The sequence below is a fragment of the Equus asinus genome, chromosome 2, assembly GCF_041296235.1.
Source record: "Equus asinus isolate D_3611 breed Donkey chromosome 2, EquAss-T2T_v2, whole genome shotgun sequence".
NCBI lineage: Eukaryota > Metazoa > Chordata > Mammalia > Perissodactyla > Equidae > Equus > Equus asinus.
In genome coordinates this window covers 101,012,920-101,032,212 of record NC_091791.1, presented here as the reverse complement: position 1 = coordinate 101,032,212, position 19,293 = coordinate 101,012,920, and the positions used below count along the sequence as shown (strand labels likewise).

Here is a 19,293-nt window from a genome sequence, read left to right as displayed (position 1 = left end):
TATGTCTGTGGAGGAGGCTGCCCAGGGAGAGGGGCCAAGGGCACAAGGGTCAGGAGTGAGGGGGCTCCGCTCCAGGGTCCCAGAAGGTGACAGCGAACATATCCAAGGCTGCAAAGATGAGCAGAAGGCCTGAGAGGTGGTCAAGGCTATTCCAGAGTCGCCCCTGGTCTCCTGGGCCAGATGGTGGGCTTGTGAGTACTACCTACCAGCCCACACGGCCAGCCAAGGAGACTGGCCCGCAGAAAATATTCAGTGCCACCTAGAGGGATGAGTTGCAGATGGGAGTGAAGCTCTCAGTTTCCCCTTCTACAAGTGGGACTCCTGGGTTTTAGCAAGGGTCGAGCTACAGTTAGTCCCTGGGGAGGCGGGACATGCCAGCGCAGAGACGTGGGGATGAGATGCTTCTCCTGCTGTCTGCTAGCCCCCGGGAGAGGGCAGAACAGGGCTGGGGGTGGGAAATGCTCCCAGGAGGGAGCCCAGAAAGACAGACTCCAAACCCAATCCATGAAGCTCTGCAGAGGAGAGCCCTGACACAGGAAGGAGGGGGCCGAGGGACCCTAGGGGTGGGGAGCCTGAGACCCCCCGTTCATTCAGAGACAAGAGCCTGGGCCTTTACTTCTGTCCCTGCCCAGCCAAGAAGCCCTGGCAACAGCAGCTGTCAGGAAGGAGCCAATTCCAGACTAAGTTCCCTGACCAAGTTCCACGAAACCACACCCTGCCTTTGGCAGCCGCGTGGCCAGATCTGCTGCCCAGAGGTGCCTGTCATATCATAGCACGGCTCCCAAAGTTCGTGCCAGAAAATTCACCTTGTGTCCCAAGGCCTTGAACACTAGAGTGGTTTCATGTGCCCCTTTCCCGGCTAGCAGTCCTCCTCTAGCCGCCAGCACCCCCGCTCAGATCACCAGGGCACTGCCCTCCCTGGCCACTTCCTGCCGGCCCCTGCATAGGGGAGGGCAAAGGATCACAGTTCCCCTGGGGCTTTCCTCCAAGCCCCGGAGTAAAGATGCCAGCGGCCTCCCACGAGCCTCGGACCCACCTGGCAGAACCCCAGTCCCTGCCATCCCACACTGCACCCCACCCTGGGGCCCCCCACAGTTCTGAAAGCAGCCCAGGCTCATGGAGTTTCGACTAGTCCCTCCAGCCCACCACTCCAGCTGCAGAGAAAATGCAAAGTGCTGAAGGGGAAAACCAGCAGCACCAGCCTGTCCTCCTGGCGTGGCAAGGAAGCAAAGGGAGACAGCCTCTGTACCAGGCACCCCTGGACCCCTCACCGGGCTGGCGCCTGAGGCCCCAGAGCTGCAGGGATCTGGAGGAGGAGCCCAAGGATTGGGACTCAAAGTCCTGGCTGCCTCCTGCTGCTGTTAAGCGCTCTGTCGTCAGGCAAGCGACACAAGGAGTCTGGGGCTCGGGGTGGACGAGGGTGGGGGGTGGGGACCAGCACAAGCCGAGGCCCATTTCAAAGGAGCAATGATGAACCACAGCAAGAGTTCCAGGGGGTGATATAAATATATTTTGGAAGCTGCCTGTGTACTCTTGGGTGAACAACCAGCACAGAGGGCCCCCCATGCCCACCCACCTCCTCCCCTCTCTCTCCATGGACCCACCCCACCCCCTTCCGGTCTCTTTCTAGGCTTCAGGACAAGGGTCAAGAGGGGCTCCAAGGAGATAAGGAGGGGAAGTGTCGGGGGCTAGGTGGCAACAGCAGGAGTGGCAGCATCACGCGTCAGGGCTGAGGGGCAGGAGGCCATTATCTCCCGCCTGGCGCCTGAGGGCCTTCCTCCAGGGCCATGGAATGTGAGGTGTGGGAGAGGGGCTGGGGAGGACAGAGGCTGGAATCGGGGGTCTGAGAGGTGCAGGTCACACATGCCCTACTTCGCCCTTCCCTGTCCATCCCAGACCTCCTCCCCTCCCACAGCGCCTTCAACAAGGGATGGCAGGAGGGCTGGGCGCAGGGGGCATGTGGGAGGTGGAAGGAAGGAGGGAGGGTGGAACCCGCGCCACCAGGTTAGCTACAATCAGGAGGGAGGGTGGAGGAGGCGGCAGGCCCACAGAAGCCAGGAGGACCGGAGAAGGGGCAGGTGCCCCATGGCCCTCCCAGTGGCCTCGGTCCGGCCTACCCCTAACAGCCCAGCAGCTCCACGCGCAGCGTGATGCGGTTGTGCCAGGCCACAGGCAGAATGCGCACGAAGCGAGCCAGGAAGGGCGTCTCAAACATGTTCTTCTTGTGGGAATTATTGTCCAAGTTGCCAGGGAAGATCTGGAGGCAGAGAGAGTGTCAGGAGGGCCCCAGGCCAGCCCCCTCCTGGCAGAGCACAGGCCAGGCACCCCTGGGGCCATGTGGGGCAGGCGGCCGGACACTCACCTTGCTGTCTGCGGCCCTCTGGTCCCGGTACTCGGTCCAGTTCACGCCGTCATTACTGTGGGACACCTTGTAGGCTGCCACGTACTGGATGTGGCCGAAGTCTCGGGCTCCCTGGGTAACGACCCCGGTCACCTGCTTCTGGGAGCCCAGGTCGACCTATAGGAAAAACCAACCACGTTTTCTTTGCCTGAAGCATCTCCATGAAGCAAGAAAAGGGAAACACACCGGGGCATGAACTCTCGTCTGGGGAAAGCCACTTCACCTGGCAGAGCGTCAGTTTCCTCTTCTATAAAATGGACATAAACACCACCACCTACTCTGTCAGACACTGTTCGCAGTCACCGCGCGGAAGCCCCGATTTCAGACCTGGGCCCCGGCCAGCCCCTCGGATGATGGGGACCAGGCAGGAAGGGCTGGAGCCTGGAGGGGCAGGAACGGCTCCCGGGGCCCCTGCAGGGCTGCACACAGCCTGCCGCTGGTCCTGAGGGGAGTCCACAGGCGGGCGGCTCCTGACGGAACCGGCTCCACAGAATATCATGCCCCTGGGGGCCTCGAGACAGACCTCTGGCTCCTAGTGCCCCGGGGAGGCTGCCAGCTGCCCCCCCGGACGTGCAGCCCCAAGACCCAGCTTGCAACCCAACTCACTGCCAACCAGCAGGTGGGCCCCAGACAAAGACTCAGTTTCGTCATCTACACAATGAGCAGATGCCCAGGTTTCCCGTGAAATCCAAGCGCTGTCTCACGGTGTGTCCCAGACAATGGGGCCGAATGCATATGCTCGGTGCTCAGGCGGAAAAATCCCACAGCGTCTGGTCACATGTCCCCCCCCCCCCGAACCCTGCCCCACTGTCCGAGGGCTCACTTGTCATGCTGTGGCGGCCAGTAGAGGGGGCACGACCCTACCCACACCCACACCCACACACGCCCTTTCTCCACCTGGGGCTGGGGGCCTCGGTGGAGGCAGTGCTGAGCTCCCGCTCTCCCTCTGGAGTTACAGAATCAGAAGAAGCGGGGGCACACGGGAGGAAGAAAGAGCAAAGCCAAAGAAAAACCAGGCTTTTGAGAAACTCCCTCTTGGGGAGCAGCAGCCTGAGCCAGGTGGAGGGTGGAGGTCCGGTAGCCCCACCCGGTCCCAGCGGGTCCCAGCCGAGCCCAGCCCTGCGGCCCAGGAGGGGCAGGCCCACCTGCAGCCACTCAGAGGCAGAGTTGCTTTGGGCGGTCCAGGCGTTGAACTTGCCCTGCTTGTCCAGCCGTGCGTAGAAGGGGTACCAGCTGAAGGCGTTCAGGCCCCAGGTCCGGTAGGTGCTGGAGGCAGTGATCTGCCTGTCGGGGATGCTGTTGTCCTCCAGGCCCAGTGGTTCAGCACATCCTGCTAGGAAGGGGGGCTGTCACCACATCCGGGATCCACAGCCTCCCAGGGCTGTGACACAGGCAAGAAAGGGAAAGAACTCTGCAGATCCTGACCAGCCCCTGCATCCTCTTGGACAACAGACAGATGCTCCTTGCACCTTCTAGAGCCACCCATCTGCCCCCGCACTCCTCACCTCAGCCAGCTGCTCTCAGCGCCCACCCCGATCCTGACTTGTCCTTCAGAGTTCATTCCCCCAACCCCCGACCCCAGCACAGGGCAGGCCCTGATCCACCACCTCCCACCCGCCTTCACAGCCTGACTCCTGAGACACCTCCTCCAGGAAGGGTGCCCTGACCACCCAACTCAGGCGGGACTCGTCCCTCCTCTGGACTCCCAGCACTTCTTCTGTCACTCCTGTGGTACAGCTGCGACCCGCACGCTGAGTCCTGGGATTGTCATCAGCAACATTAATAACAACCATCTCAGGGATTCAGTGCTTACATCAGGCATTACCCGCAAAAACCCGAACAAAGAGGAAGTGAGTCACCATTCCACAGAGAGAAAACTGAGGCTGAGAGTGACACACATGAACTCCTACCCACGGCAGCACACGGTGACATCATCTCCACCACCACGCACCCACCCAGAGCCGAAGTCCCGCCCGGTGGGGACCTGGCGATGGACGGACAACATTCCCGTCCTCCAGCAGGTGGAGGTCAGGGAAGTCGGGACTCCTGGGGCTCAGGAGGCATCCTGCACCCTCTCCAGCAGCCCATCCCTCAGTGTCTCCCAGACGCCTTCACGCACTCCACACTGAGCCCTGGGGGTGCCGTCAGGTCTGCTCCGCCCTCAGGAATGTGCCAGCCGCTCTGCACTAGTCACCTGCACGTGCAGGTGGCGAGGACAGTCAGGGCTGGGCAGGAGAAGAGAAAACTCTCGAGAGAGTGGGGCGTGTCTCCCACCTGCAGAATCCCCGCTCCACAACTCTGTCCCTTTGGGGACTTGGGGGTGGGGGGGCTAGAAAGCCATGCCTCTACCCCGCAGCTTCACGTCACTGTCGCCCCAGATGCATGCACCCTCCCTACTACAGACATGTGCCTGGCAAGCATAAAGATGCCAATTGTACCATCTCCATGAGGGCGGTGCACCAGGAAACCCCCCCGACACACAGGGAACCCACTGGGCTGGGAGGTGGCTCGTCCCGATGCCAGCTAAGGCCTGGGGCAGCTTCAAAGAGGACGCCAAGTCGCATCATCCGCTCGAGGAGGCCTCTCCTAGATCATCTGCTTCCAGCAGTCCATGCCCCTCACTTTCAGGCCTCCCCAGGCAGTCGGACAGCCTTCCTGGGGAGATGCAGCTGGGAGGGCGCCAAGCCCAGGGCTCGCGGCTCCAGCACTCACTATGTGACCCTAGGAGTCCCTTCCCTCTCCAGGCCCCATCCATAAAATGAGATATACAGCAGTGCTTCTCACAGATCCCCTGGGGTCTCGTTAAAATGTGGATTCTGTCTCAGCGGTCTAGGGTGGGGCTGGAGTCTACACTCTACAAGCTCCGGTGATGCTCAGGCTGCTGGCCCACGGAGCCCACTGAGAGCTGAGCGCTCTAACCCACTGACTCCACCTTCCTGATCCAAGCACCCAGGTTCCCGCAGGTGTCCCCTCTGCACAGCGGCCCTCTGCCCCATAACCCACACAGCCTGAGGGCTCTCGCCCAGACACAACTCTAATCACATCCCATGGGCAAGCTTTATCTGAGGTAAAGACCTGAAGCCTCAAATGGTCCACACTGCCCTGGCCGGTCTGCTCCATCCTCCTCTCCGGCCTCATCACTCACCAGCTGCCCTCACTCTCTAGGCTCCAGCCCCACTGGCCTGCCTTCCATCCCCTCGACACGAGCCAGGGTCCCTGCACTCGCCAACTCCTCGCCTGGAATGCTCTTCCCCCGTTCTTCATGTGGCTTGCTCTCCATCATTCCAGCCTCCACTCAAAGGCCATCCCAGCAGGGCAGTCCCTGTGCCGTCCCCTCCCCTCCCCACTCCGCAAGTCGCCCTCCCGGCATCACCCTCTAGTTTTTCTTCTCTTTGCTCTTCGTCTGGCATCAGCCTCCCTCACTAGAATTCAAGTTCCACGAGGTCAGGGATCTCACCGGTATTGCTCCCTGGAGCCAGGTGCTCAGAGGAGCTTGATAAATATCTTAATAAATGTCCACTGAGTTAAATAACTGGTGGACTCACCAAGGACGCCACCCCTGCCTGCGAAGAGAGGGAGGGCTGCTAGGAAAGGGGCGGGTCCAGACCTGCGGCCACAGCCAGGCCGCCCGCCTCACCCCTCGGCTGGCAGGCTCGCCCTCTGGTGGCCTCCGAGGGAGCCAGCCACGACAGGCCACGTGGCAACTGCAACAGCCACAGGTTCAGACCCAGATTCTCGGGGGAGAGGAGCCAGGCTGGGGCGCCCAGACCCGTCTGTCCTTCACCGATCACCTGACCTTCACTCCCCACTAAACCATCAGGCTCAGAAGGCAGTGAGCCCCCGAGCTGGACACGCCGACTTAAGTCCACACTTAGAAAAAGACTAAGCGAAGCCAGCCACAGAACTCAGCTGAGAGGGGCACCGGGCAGGTCTCAAAGGGGATGACAGGAGGAGGCGCCACATGGTGGGCGGGTCTTGGGAAGGACTAGAAAGGCGGAGCGGCTCCTCCTGCGCTCTGCAGTCCCACTGTGGGCCAGCAGAGGGTGCCATGGCTGCAAAGAGAGGGACACCCAGACCTCAGAGCGCCAGCCCGCTGAGCCACACCGTCAGTCCAGCCCCTGCACCCCGACCTCTCCAACGCTGAGTGTTTTCTGGCTCTGCAGACACTGTGCCTCTCTGTCCCCCTATCCCTCTATCTGGAATTCTCTGGAAAGGGTAGCAGGAAGCCCCAGATCCAGCCCTATTTCTCCTGAATGCAGACCACAGGAGGTCCGGGGGGGAAAGCACTGGCTGGGGGGGCGTCAGAAGCCCAGGGATCCAGATCAAAGTTTCACACTTGCCAGCTGTATGCCCCTGATCACTCATTCATCTGGGCCTCCCTTCTCTCATTCATCGATTCTTCATTCGTTCACTCCAAGTATACACACAGAGCACCTACGAGCCAGGCACTGGCCACACAGCAGTGAACAAAACAGACGAGCTCCTGCCTCAGGGTCGAGGGCTGTGCAACAGCACAAAAGCATTCCAGAAGCTCAGGGAACCACTCAGAAGCGTGAAAATACTGTGAAAACGGAAGCAGCGTCTTTTTCTCTACCGACCAGAATGCCATGGGTGGCAGACAGGGACACCGGGCAGGACCGTGTGGCCGGGTGACCTGCCTCATGCGCGTCCCCCCAGCTCAGCTCTGAGAAGCGGGGCAGGGAAAGCCACCCACCCCACCGAGGACCGACCCCGCCCCAGCACTCACCATTCACCTCACAGCCCAGGAGCTCGAAGCGCAGGGTACAGCCATGATGGCAGGCAACGGGCACCAGCCTCACGTACTGCACCTCCAGAGGGACGTCGAACATGTTGACCTTCAGGCCGCTGTTGTCCACATTTCCCACAAACACCTAGGAGGGAAGAGGCAGGCTGGAGGAGTGAGGCAGTGCAGGCTGTGCCCCCTCCTGGGGCTGCCTTGCCGTCCTCCTCTGCTGAGCCTCCTCAGCAGAGGCTCAGCTCTGCTCTGGCCACCCCACAGCCCTCCATACAGGTTCCCCTCCTCACACCTTCCTTGGTCATCACGGGGCCGGGGCACAAACCCCCTGCCTTTCACACAGGACCACCTATAATCTATAGGGTGCCTCTGTGGAAGTTAGGAAAAGACACTCCTTTCTCAGGACACTTTATTATAACAACTTTCCGACAGACAGAAGTACACAAACATAGAATGTCTATAGTGTGAATGGTGCTCACTTAGTAATGACATCCTTGAGCAATATACAACCTGCACAACCGTACATAGTAGCCATGAAGGTTCAAAATGCATCCGAGCTCCAGCACGACAGCCACCCCCCACAGGTCACTGAACCTTTTCGAGTCTCGTTGTTCTCATCTATAAAGTGAGACTGTTCCTCGTAAGCACAGAACATGGGCACGATCTGGGTTTCCTAATTTCTGGGAACCAAGATGCACGTGAAGATCCTCTTCATGGCCCATCACCCAGGGTGCTCTCCCCTCACTGGGTGCTCTCCCCTCACTGGGTGCTCTCCCCTCACTGGGTACTCTCCCCTCACTGGGCACTCTCCGCTCACTGGGAGCCCTCCAACAGCGCTGGAGCCCCAAGGGGTGCTGACCACAGCCCTTCTTTAGGGCCCCAACAAGCCTCACCTTGTCTTTTGAGTCCCCTGCATCCCGGATGAACTGGAACTTGCGCCCATCGACGCTGTAGGCCACCTTGAAAGTCTTCAGGTACTCAGCAGTGCCCCCGCGGCTGGCACCCTGCGTCACCACGCCTGTCACTCGCATCTTCCGCATGAGGTTCACCTGGACCAGGACAAGGAGGACCAGACCCTTACCTCCGGATGCTTTCTGTCCCACCACTCCCCCCGAGACGGGGAACAAAGGAGTGGGTTTTCTCACTGGCCCTCTCAGGCTCCAGACCCAGCACATGGGAGGGACGAGGCCCCAGGGCCCACATCCAGTGCCAACAGCCCCTCCCTAGCCTGGGGTCTGCCCCCCTCATCCTACCCACCTACCCCAGGCCCCCAAAGACTGCCCCCCACTTACAGATACTTTACCCATGGGTACCTGCTCCCTGCCACCTGGACCTCGTTATGACCCCCGCTGTCCCAACGCAGCAGGGACATACGCAGACCCCCCAACGCAGACACCCTCATCTCACCCTCTGCCCCCCATCACGCCGTCCACCCCAGGGCCGTCCCTTCCACACCTGGATCCAGGGGTTCTTGTCATAGTTGCTGGCCGTCCAAGCGTTGACGATGCCCGTGCGGTGCAGGCGGGCCAGCTCCGGGACCCAGCGCTGCAGCCCCATGAAGCCGAAGTACACGGACGAGGCGGAGATCTGCGCGTCGGCGATGGCGCCCGTCTCCATGCCCAGCGGCATGGCGCAGGCTGCAGGGAGGGACATGGCAGTCGGCTGGCAGCCCGGGCAGGTGGGAGTCGGAGGACGAGAGCACACGACAGTGTGACCTCTGCTGAGGACCCAGCGCAGAGACCTCAACGGGACAAGGAGGGCCCAAGAGGAGGTACCAAGCAAAGGAGCATGGTGAGGAAGAGAGCAGCCGGGCAGAGTCAGCAGGGCAGGGACCGGGGGCTGCCGGGGGGATCCCAGGCCAGGCCGGCACTGGTGGCCCGGCCATGACTGGCAGCTGGAGTCTCCCGCCAGGCTGTGTGAGGTAGGTGGTCTGGTTTTACAGGGCAGCGAGCAGCAATCATTCTGGGGGTGGGGGACTAGCGGGAGAGAACAGCAGTGTGGCCCCCTCTTCCTCAGGCTCCCTGCCCCACCAGGAGGATCGCCACGTCCAGCCCAGCCCCCGCCTTCCCCCTGAGGGGGGCTTTGAGAGAAGGGGCCCCTCGGATGGCAGTGAGCAGGATGTGCACTGCAGAAAAAGCAGTAAGAAATCTCCCTGGCGTTTTCTAGAATCCCACTGGCAGGCGTTTTCCGGGTGAGGTGTGAATGCCATTCTGTTTTCTCTTGCACCCCCTGCCCCTTCCAACTGCTGGTCCTGACCCAGGCACCTGGGAAGCTGCCCCTGCCAAGGTCCCATCACCCTCACCTTCATCCCAGGATGTGGTCATGGGGCCCAGCCTCTCTCCTCCCCAGGGGTCCCCACGCTGGGTGCCTGGGCCTCGGTCCCAAACACAGAACCCAGGATGGATCTGCTCTTGCTCCAACACCCCAGGCTCATGCTGAGCTCGGTGCTCTGACACCCTCGCAAGGAGTGAGGCCACACGCCCACGAGGAGAGCCGGCCAGCGCTGGGCAGCGATCTGAACCCAGGTCTCCAAGTCCTCACACCCACCATGGCCATACCCTCAGGGACCCAAACGTGCACTCTTTGGGCCTGTGGGGTCCTTGTGGGCTCCAAGGAAACACACACATAACAAATAAGGAGGCGCTGCAAAGGTCCCTCTGGCGGGCTCCCCGACTTGCCCTCTGCCCCAGATGCTGCCATGTCTAGCCAGGGGCAGACCCCAGGCTGAGGAGCAGAAGGAGGCCAGGTGGGTAATTCCAACTCAGGCACGCCCATAATTACCTGGGCCCCCAGCACATAATTAGTGGCCCCACCCAGGGCTCCATCTGCCTTGGCAACCCCCTCCCCCTCGACACACACACACTCCTCCACCCAGGATCTCAAACACATGGGCCTCAGGCCAGAGCCCAGGGCCCCGGCCCGCAGTGCTGGCTCCTCTGAGGCAAAGGGCACTGGCATTGCAGGCATTTTAGCTGCTCTCCCCAAGGGCCCAGCTCCCACCCAGGCGGCCAGCCCTCGCTGCTCCTTCTATAGGTCAGCAAACCTCAGAGAGAAGCCCCACCTCTGCCGGAAGGAGAACGACCTGCCTCCTGCCCGAGATGCTCAGTGACAGACCCCCTGGACTGCAGAAACCTGGACCCCCACACACCCACCCCTGGGCCTCAGATGTGGACTCACCCCCCACAGAGCTTGAGGAGGAGTACCCGTTTGCTGGGAGGGACTCCAGCTGGACCAGGAGGGCAGTCAGCGTGAAGAGCCGCTGCTGTCTCCATCGGCTGGGCACCCACCCAGGGCCATTCTGGGGCCGCGGGGATAACCCAGCAGGCCAGGCGGGTCAGCCCCTCTGCACACGCTGGGCCTCCGACCTCCTGACCGGGAGGGGATGGCCCGGCCTGCCCAGGCCTCCCCCTCCTCCCTGGGCTCTGTGAGGAGGCCACAGGCCAAACGTGGGCCACGAACTGTCAGACCCTGAGGCCCAAGCCTTATTTACTGACCTCCTTGGCTCTAAAAGATCAAGCAGGTGTTTCTTCTCCCCTCTTGGCAGAAAAGTCTCAAGACTTAACCCTAATGCTGTGTGTTTGGTTCATGATGACCCAGGAAACAGTACTCCCATGACCCCCGGGGCCCCACCGCCCCTCCCTCCCCTCCAGTCCCAGGAGAGAGGGCCAGGCAGGAAAAGCTAGGGGACGGACAACAGGCCCCCTTCCTCCCCGGCCCCGTGGCCTAACCGAGGCTCTGTCCCCTCCTCAGTCTACCCAGAGGCAGCCTTGACACAGGGAACACGGCCAGCACGTGCCCTGGGCGGCCAGCACTGCGGCTCCAGCTCTGCCCCCAGAGCAGACGCCCCCGGATACTCACTGGTCTCACAGTGGGTGCCCGTGTAGCCGCGAGGGCAGCTGCAGATGTACTGGGTGAACACGTCCCCGCGGTGCGAGTCGTCGATCACGTGGCATTCGCCATCGTTTTGACAGGGGTTTGGGAAACAGGGACCTGGGGAGTGGGAAGCAGGTTAAGATGGGCAGGTGATCAGGAAGGAGCTGGGGACAGAGACAGGCAGCGGCAGACGGGACCCTCGACCCCAACTCACAAACTCAGCCCACTGCCCGCCCCCTCCAGTCACCTCCACCTTCCTGCAACCTGCCTGATGGTGCTGGGACCCACCAGGCGCCAAGGAGGGTCACAGGGGAACTAGCGCAAATGCAGGAGGCACCCAGCTTCCCAAACGGCCTGGGAGCGCCCAGGGAACTGCTGGCTGACAATGGGCGAGGTGCTGGGGCCCACTGTCCCCTTTGAGCTCAGCGCAGCAGCCTGGCGTGGGACGGCAGGCACGGCCCAGGACGGGTACCTTTCTCAGTCTCGTTGCAAATGAGGCCAGTGAAGCCTTCAGGGCAGAGACAGTAGAAGGGGAGGTCGTCCTGGCCCAGCAAGCAGGTCCCACCATTGAGGCACTGGCTGGAGTCACAGAAGTCACCTGCAATGGCAGCTCTGACTCAGGAACTAGTCATTCACTTGGTAAAATGTTTGGAGAGCCAACTACCGTGCGTGGGCTGGGCCCAAGACAGAGAAACCAGGCGCAGGCCAGACCCCCACAAGCCACGGGAAAGAGGCGGACAAGTCCCCCAGTGAGGGAGAGGCGCCCATAAGCGGTGACAGAGGCCCGCCCGAGGGGCCACTGGAGGTACGGCTTCCACCAGGGAGATGGAGGTCTCCCAGAGGAGGGGACATGTGCGCTGGGTCCAAAAGACAGAGTGGGAGTGTGCCAGGCTGGGGAACGAGGAAAGAACATTGCAAAGAAAGGCAGGAGCATGGGGACATGGTACACTGGAGAACACAGACAAGGCTGAAAAGGTAGGCTGGGGCCAGCTGGGAGGGACCTTAAGAAGGACAAGTTCAGACTTTCCTTCTGCAGACCAGGGACTCTTAACCCTCCTCAGCCTCCCCACCACTGTCCACTAGGAAAAAATTATCAGTCTCAAGGCCCCCTGCAGAGATGGCCGGACTCCCCCTGGGGAGGGGCGGGGGGCAGTGTCTGTAGCTCCAGGAAGATCCCTCTGCCACCGGATGGAAATGTGACTGCAACGCGCGTGAGGCAGGAGACGAGCAGAGCATCAGGAGGCTGTCACAGGCCTCCCGCTGAAAGGGAGTCAGGCAAAGGGGTGAGGAGGAAAGGAGGATTGGAGAAACATGGACCAAGACAACAGAGGTGGGAGGAGCACCAGAGAGGCCCTCACAGCTTCTGGCTGGGGGCCTGGGTGCCGGATGTGCATATTAACCTGTCCCCAGTCCCTTGACTCTGGCAAAGTGCTGCCCACTACGTCAAGCAGGCCTGCAGAGGGAGGGTCTTCCAGCCCACCTTAGCATCCCAGAAGGGCTGCCCCAGATCCCACGCCCCACCCCAACATGGGGGGTAAGATGTGAGACATCTTTTTCCCTCCTCGCAGAGTCACACCATCCCAGGCTGGAGGGTCCCCCTGAAATCCCAAAGCCCCCGAGAGCAGGGCCAGGGCTCCACGGAAGGGGACACCGTTAACGAGCGATGCAGCCCTCAGAGTTCCATCTGGGGGCCGGCCTCAGGAGCTCAAGGCCACTCCCGACAAGCTATTAGTCACTGGCTTTAAATAGCAGGTTAATCCCCTCCCCTGACCTGGCAGGCGGCGGGCAGCGCCACCGACAGAGGCTTGGGGATGGCCAGAGTCCTGGGCTCCGGTCCCAACAAGATCCAGCTCCTCTTCTTTCCAGTCCCAACCGCGTCCCCTCCCTATATGGCTCCGGGGCAAAGCGGTCCCTCCCTGTATGCTCCGGGGCAACGCCGGCCAGTGGGAAAAAGGGAAAGTGAGAGGCGCCTCCCACCAGGCAGGTCTTGCACTGACACACCTGCGCACAGCAGCCGAGGTGCTTCCCTCTTCCAGGAGGAGCCAGATCAACCTGAGCTAAACCACCTGCCGGATGTCAGGTCCTGCCCTCTGGGGGATCTCCCCAGGGGTGCTGTGCCAGAGCGCAGCTGTGGGGACAGAGAGGAGTGGAAAGGGACATCAGAGACCCAGCCGTCTCTCAGGGTCGCTGGGGAGAGCCACCAGCTCCCAAGAGCGTGGAAGCCTGGAGTGCCCTTAAGGCTTCCGCTGCAGGCCTGGGGGTCAGGCTGTCACCGGATGGCAGAGCCAGGGCTCAGCTGGGACCCCTCCCCTTGCTCCAGTCAATCCTATTTCTACCAGACAAGGATGGAAAGGGGCGCCTGGAGAGTCCTTGATATCCCCCCCCTACACACACAGACAGGGGGCATCCTTTTCCCAGCCCTGGAGGGGACTGCGTGGCCCCCGGCGCAGGGGACGGGCGTCCCCATGACCGCCTGCTGGAGGGCGGAGGCCTCTTAGCCGGGGGAGGAGGACCAAGGAAGATACAGCAGCAGGCCAAGGCCGCGGGGGGGGAGTCGGAGCCGCCACCGCAGGAAGCAGCCCTTTTTCTAAGCCCCTCCCTAGACTCTATGCCCCTCCTGGGCCCCACCTAGAGCCCCGTCCATTCCGACTCCCCAGCCCCCAGTCCGTCCATCCGTGTCCCCACCCCCAACCCCGGCTTAGCTGCCGGAACATCTACAAGCAGGGGCGCAAAACTCCAATGAACCGACCGGCCGCCACGGCTGGGGAGGGACTTGCCAGACAAAGTTTGCTGCAGAACCCTCATCAATACAAGAGTCCCAGAAACTTCTAGGTGGAAGGCGCGCGCGAGGCACGCACTTCAATGGCCTCATTTTACAGATGGGCAAAGAGAGGCCCGACACAGCGGATTCCTTTGTTATGCGTAAGCCCCATTCCTGGGGGGGCGGCGGGGCTGTCACCGGTGTCCCGAGTCGCCGCCCAAACGCTCCAGCCCGTAGGACCGGCTAAGAGCCCCAGGCGCGGAGACAGCAGCGGAGGCCGCGCGCATCCCCGCCCCGGGTCGGGGAGGTCGCCCCTCCGCACGGCCCCGGCGCTTCGCCCAAGTTTGTAAACAGCAGAGGTGGAGGGAGGCGCGCGGCGGACATCCGAGCGCGCGCGGGGAGGAGGGCGCGGGCGCGGGCGCGGGCGCGGGCGGTGCACTCACCCGAGGCGGCAAAGAGGCCCGAGGCGCCCAGGAGCGCGCCGCAGAGCGCGGCCAGCAGGCGGGGGCCGGACATGCTGCGGAGGGACCAGCGCGGGGCTCGGCAGGGACACGCGGGCTCGCCCTCCGCCGCCCGGACGCGGATAAATCGGGCGGCGCCGCCCCGCCCACCGGGCCGCCGGCTCAGCCCAGGCCGATCGGAGGCGGGCTCGGGGCGGGGCTCCGCGGCCCGGGAGGGAAGGGGGACCAAGGGGTCCGCAGCCCCCGCCTCCGCCCCGGCCACGCCCCGCATCCTGTGTGGTGCCGGCGACCAGGCCCAGAGTCCTGGTTCGCCTGGGCAGGAAAGGGCACAGAAGGAGTTGGTTTCTTGTTGTTTAATTTTAGCCTTAAGAAAAGATGCTCGACCTTATTCATAAGGAAAATGCAAATTAAAAGTACAATGAGTGCCATGTTTCACTTATGAGTTTGGCAAGCATGAAATTATTAGCGCACGGTTAGCGCCAGGCTGTGGGGAACAGGCCCTAGCCTGCCTTGTTGGAGGAAGTGTGAATTGGCTCAACTTCGCCGTGCTACTTGGCAGTACCTATCAGAATGACAAATGCAGAGACGATGAGACCTAGTGTTCCACTTATACAAGTCATTCTACAGCAACTCACCTGTGTAAAATGACGTGTGCCAAGATGGCATAGCAGCATCCTTTGAAATGGTAAGAGACTTGAAAAAGGAATCAGCACACTTTTTCTGTAAAGGGCCAGAGAGGAAGTATTTTAGAATTTGCAGGCCATAACAGCTCTGTGCCAACTCTCCCGCTGGGCCCGAGTAGAAAAAAAGCAGCTACAGATGGATGATATCCAAGGGATAAGCATAGTGGTTGCCTAAGGGGAACGAGATTCACTTGTCACAGCTGACTTTTTACTAAATGATTCTTTTTTATCGTGTGCAAGTATTACCTATTTACAAGTAAATAACTTTTGGGGGGGGGGAAGATTAGCCCTGAGCTGACATCTGCCACCAATCCTCCTCTTTTTTGCTGAGGAAGACTGGCCCTGAGCTAACATCCGTGCCCATCTTCCTCTACTTTATATGTTGGACGCCTGCCACAGCATGGCTTATCAAGGGGTGCGTAGGTCCGAAACCGGGGTCCAAACCGGCTAACCCCGGGTGGCCAAAGCAGAACCTAGGAACTTAACCACTGCGCCACTAGGCCGGCCCTACAAGTAAATAATTTTAATAATAGTGTTCCAATCAGACTAGCCAAAAAAAAGAACAGCCAGTCATCTCCCCTACGAGCTATTTTGAGACCTCGTTGGGACCAATTTACTACTGGCAGGAGGCCCTTCTTAAAACTGTTCAGAAGGAAAAAACCACGTATGATTAACTCGATAGTCACAGAAAAATCACTTGATAAAACCCAACACCCGTTCATGATAAAACCATCAACAAACTAGGAGTAAAAGGGAGCCTCATCACCCGATAAGGACTGTCTATGAAAAACCCACAGCTAACATCATACTTAGTGGTGAAAGACTGCATGTTTCCCCTAAGATCAGGAACGAGACAAGGATGTCAGCTCTCACCCCTTCTATTCCACACGGCAGTGGAGGGCCTAGCCAGGACAATCAGGCAAGAAATAAAGACATCCAAGTTGAAAAGGAAGAAGTAACATTATCTGTATCTCTATTCGCAGATGATACAATCTTATACTGTGTATAGAAAACCCTAAAGAATCCACACACACAGAAAATCTACTAAAGCTAATAAACAAGTTCAGCAAGGTTGCAGGATAAAAGATCAATATACAAAAATCACTTGTGTTTCTTACACTAGAAATGAATACAAAAATGTAATTAAATAAACAACTCCATTTACAGTCACATCAAAAAATAAAATACTTAAGAATAAATTTAACCAAAGCAGTGCAAGACTTGTAAACGGAACACTATAAAACATAGAAAGTAAGGAAGACCTAAATAAATGGAAAGATATCTTGTTCATGGATCGAAAGACTTATATTGTTGAGATGGCAATACTCCCCAAATTGATATACAAGTTCAACACAATCCTTGTCAAAAAGACAGCTGTCATTTTTGCAGAAATTGACAAGCTGATCCTAGGATTCATGTAAGAATGTAAGGGACCCAAAATAGTCAGAACAATCTTTGGGGGGAAAAAAAGAACAAAATTGGAAGACATACTTTCCAATTTCAAAACTTACTACAAAGCTACAGTAATCAAGACTGTGTGGGACTAGCATAAGGCTAGACATAGAGATCCATGGAATAGAATTGAGGGTCCAGAAATAAATCCCATGCATCTATGGTCAATTGATTTTCAACAAGAGTGCCCAGACAATTCGATGGAGAAAGAATAGTCTTTTCAACAAACTGTGCTGGACTTTCAGAATAGCCACAAAAGAATAAAATTGGACTCCCGCATCACACTTTATACAAAAATTAACTCAAAATAGATCAAGTACCTAAATGTAAGAGCTAAAACTGTAAAGCTCTTAGGGGAAAATAGGCATAAATCTTCACGGCCTTGGACCAGGCAATAGTTTCTGAGATATGACACCTAAGACACAAGCAACCAAAGGAAAAAATAGACCAATTGAACTGCATCAAAATTTTAAACTTTTCAAAGGACACTATCAAAAAGGTGAAAAGACAACCCACAAAATGGGAGGAAATATTTGTAAGTATTAGATAAGGATCTAATATCTAGAATATATAAATGGCTCATAACAACAGAAGGACAACTCAGTTTTAAAGTGGGCAAAGAATTTGAATAGATATTTGTCCAAAGAAGATACACAAATGGCCAATAAGCACGTGAGAAGATGGTCAACATTAGTCATCAGGACAATCAAAATCAAAACCACATGGGATGCTATTTCACACACCTGCTAGGATGGCTAAAATCAAAAAGGTAATAAGAAATGTCAATGCGGATACAGAGAAATTGGAACCCTCGTGCATTACTGATGGAATCGTAAAATGGTGCAGCCACTATGGAAAATAGTTTGGCAGTTCCTCAAAAAAGTTAAATATAGGGTTATCATAGGACCCAGCAATTCTTCTCCTAGATACATACCCAAGAGAACTGAAAACGTATGTTCATACAAAAACTTAGACGTGAATGTTCATTACAGCATCATTAATAGTCAACAACTGGAAACTAACCAAATGTCCATCAACTGATGAACGGATAAACCAAGTTCAGCCATGAAAATGAATGAAGCTCCTACGCTTGCTGCAACGTGGATGAACCTTGAAAACATCGTGCGAAGTGAAAGAAGCCAGCCACTGTATGATTCCATTTCTATGAAATGTCCAGAATAAGCAAATCCATAGAGACAGTAAGTCAATGAGGGGTTGCCAGGGGCTCGGGTGAGAGGAAAATGAGGAGTGACTTCTCTTGGGTGCAGGATTTTGGGGGGTGATGAAGACATTCTAAATTAGTTAGCGGTAATAATTGCACAACTTGTGAGTATTCTAAAAACCACTGAACTGTACATTTTAAAAGGGTGAATTTTACATTATGTGAGTTATATTTCAATAAAAAAGAAATATGACTTCAAAAATCCATCTCAGGTGGCAGACAGAGAGGGCTGTGAACATAGTGTCCTTGCTGGTTAATGCCACTTACTTCTACAGAATAGAAGTTCCTGACTGCCCTCACCAGCTTCCTGGCACAAGTCGTATTCAATCATTGAGTCATTCAACAATCATTTATTGAGCACTAATGGGGTGAGCACTGTGGCTGGAAACCCCAGCTGCACGTTAGCATCACTGCAGAAGATTTTTAAAAATACATCTAACCAGGCCCCATTGCAAAGCAAACAAATCGGAATCCTTGGGGTGGAGTGTGGGAATCTATATTTTTTAAACCTCCCCATATAAGGCTAATGTGCAAGTGGTAAGAGAAACCGCTGGCTAGACTCACTGACGAGAGAAACAAAAGACCTAAGCCTTGGGACCCGGAGCTGATAGGGAGTTTTAACAGGTGAGAGAGTGGTAGAAAGGGAGGGCATTTTCTTGTATGATCTGACCCTTGTAGAGATCAGTGGGATGGTATCTCCTTGGCCTGCACACTTTTCTTACCCAGTACTAGAGCATCACAGAATTACAAGATTTGTTTGGATTTTTCAACAACAATATCATACCATGATCGTCATTAACAGAGAGTCCACTTAAAAACTTCAGATTTTTGTTCACATAAATGACAGGAAACCAGGTATGCCTTTATTTTTTAGTTAGTGACGCCCCTACACAATCAGAGAACATACTCTGTCTTCCAGAAACTTAACAAAAATTAATTCAATTGACAAAACCCGAAGTTGACGGGGCTGTGGGGGAAATAAATACATTTCCATCGAATTGGTGGAACCACCAGTTGATTCATTCTCTCTGGATTGAAGTCTTGCTGTAGCAAGACTACAAAACTTGACCTGGTATTCTGCCCTGGGCAAATTCACCAAGAGGAAATTATCCAGATAAAAAGTAATGTACAAAGATGCACAGAGCACCACTGTTTATGGTTTTGAAAAACTGATAGTCGTCCAAAATGCCCAGAGGTAGAGAGCTAAACAAACTTGTTATGACAGATATTGTATAGTTCCAAGAGAAAAGGATGTGGGAATTTGCATGTGAAAGAACATGAATGGGCAAAGTCCAATGTCTGTCCAAAGGCTGCACAGTCGTCAATAACACACCTACGGGACGCCTCACACTTAGATGTGTGTCTGTATGAAAACAAAAATTGGAAGAGAATTGAGTCGCAAAAGGACAAATACCGTACGATTCCATGATTCCACTTATGTGAGGTATCTATAGTCAAATTCATAGAAATGAAAAATGGAATGGGGCCCCCAGGGCCTAGGGGGAGCGTAAAAGGGGAGCTGTTTCTTCATGGGTATAGAGTTTCCCTTCCGCAAGATGAAAGAGCTCCGGAGATCTGTTTCACAACAATGTAAATATACTTGACACTACTGAACTGCATACTCAAAAATGGTTAAGATGGTAAATTTTGGGGTTTGCCACAATACAAAATTAATTAATTAAAA

The 19,293-nt window shown here is 56.8% G+C and overlaps 1 protein-coding gene across 4 annotated transcripts; it reads right to left on the bottom strand.

The window, feature by feature from the left end:
* Positions 1-1,482: 1,482 nt before the first annotated feature.
* MFGE8 (milk fat globule EGF and factor V/VIII domain containing) lies at positions 1,483-14,447 on the bottom strand. 4 transcript variants are annotated; one of them, XM_014842556.3, is made up of 9 exons: positions 14,235-14,447; positions 11,503-11,628; positions 11,016-11,147; positions 8,613-8,794; positions 8,051-8,206; positions 7,149-7,293; positions 3,547-3,731; positions 2,363-2,518; positions 1,483-2,257 (listed from the first exon to the last, which is right to left on the bottom strand). In XM_014842556.3, exons 1-9 carry the CDS (start codon positions 14,305-14,307, stop codon positions 2,120-2,122), a joined length of 1,293 nt encoding a protein of 430 aa, XP_014698042.1. In that variant the 5' UTR covers positions 14,308-14,447; the 3' UTR covers positions 1,483-2,119. The 4 variants fall into 4 exon arrangements, with proteins under 4 accessions (XP_014698042.1, XP_014698041.1, XP_070351615.1 ...); XM_014842555.3 differs by having other exon boundaries at positions 3,547-3,734; positions 14,235-14,416; XM_070495514.1 differs by lacking the exon at positions 11,503-11,628 and having other exon boundaries at positions 14,235-14,421.
* Between the last annotated feature and the right edge of the window lie 4,846 nt (positions 14,448-19,293).

Excerpts from the sequence above, each read along its gene's own strand:
- MFGE8 (XM_014842555.3), bottom strand. The coding sequence starts at position 14,307 with ATGTCCGGCCCCCGCCTGCTGGCCGCGCTCTGCGGCGCGCTCCTGGGC. Across the intron at positions 8,207-8,612 it reads ACAAGAACCCCTGGATCCAG|GTGAACCTCATGCGGAAGAT; the intron begins GTGTGGAAGGGA and ends GTCCTGGTCCAG. Across the intron at positions 3,735-7,148 it reads CCTGGGCTGTGAGGTGAATG|CAGGATGTGCTGAACCACTG; the intron begins GTGAGTGCTGGG and ends CCCCCTTCCTAG.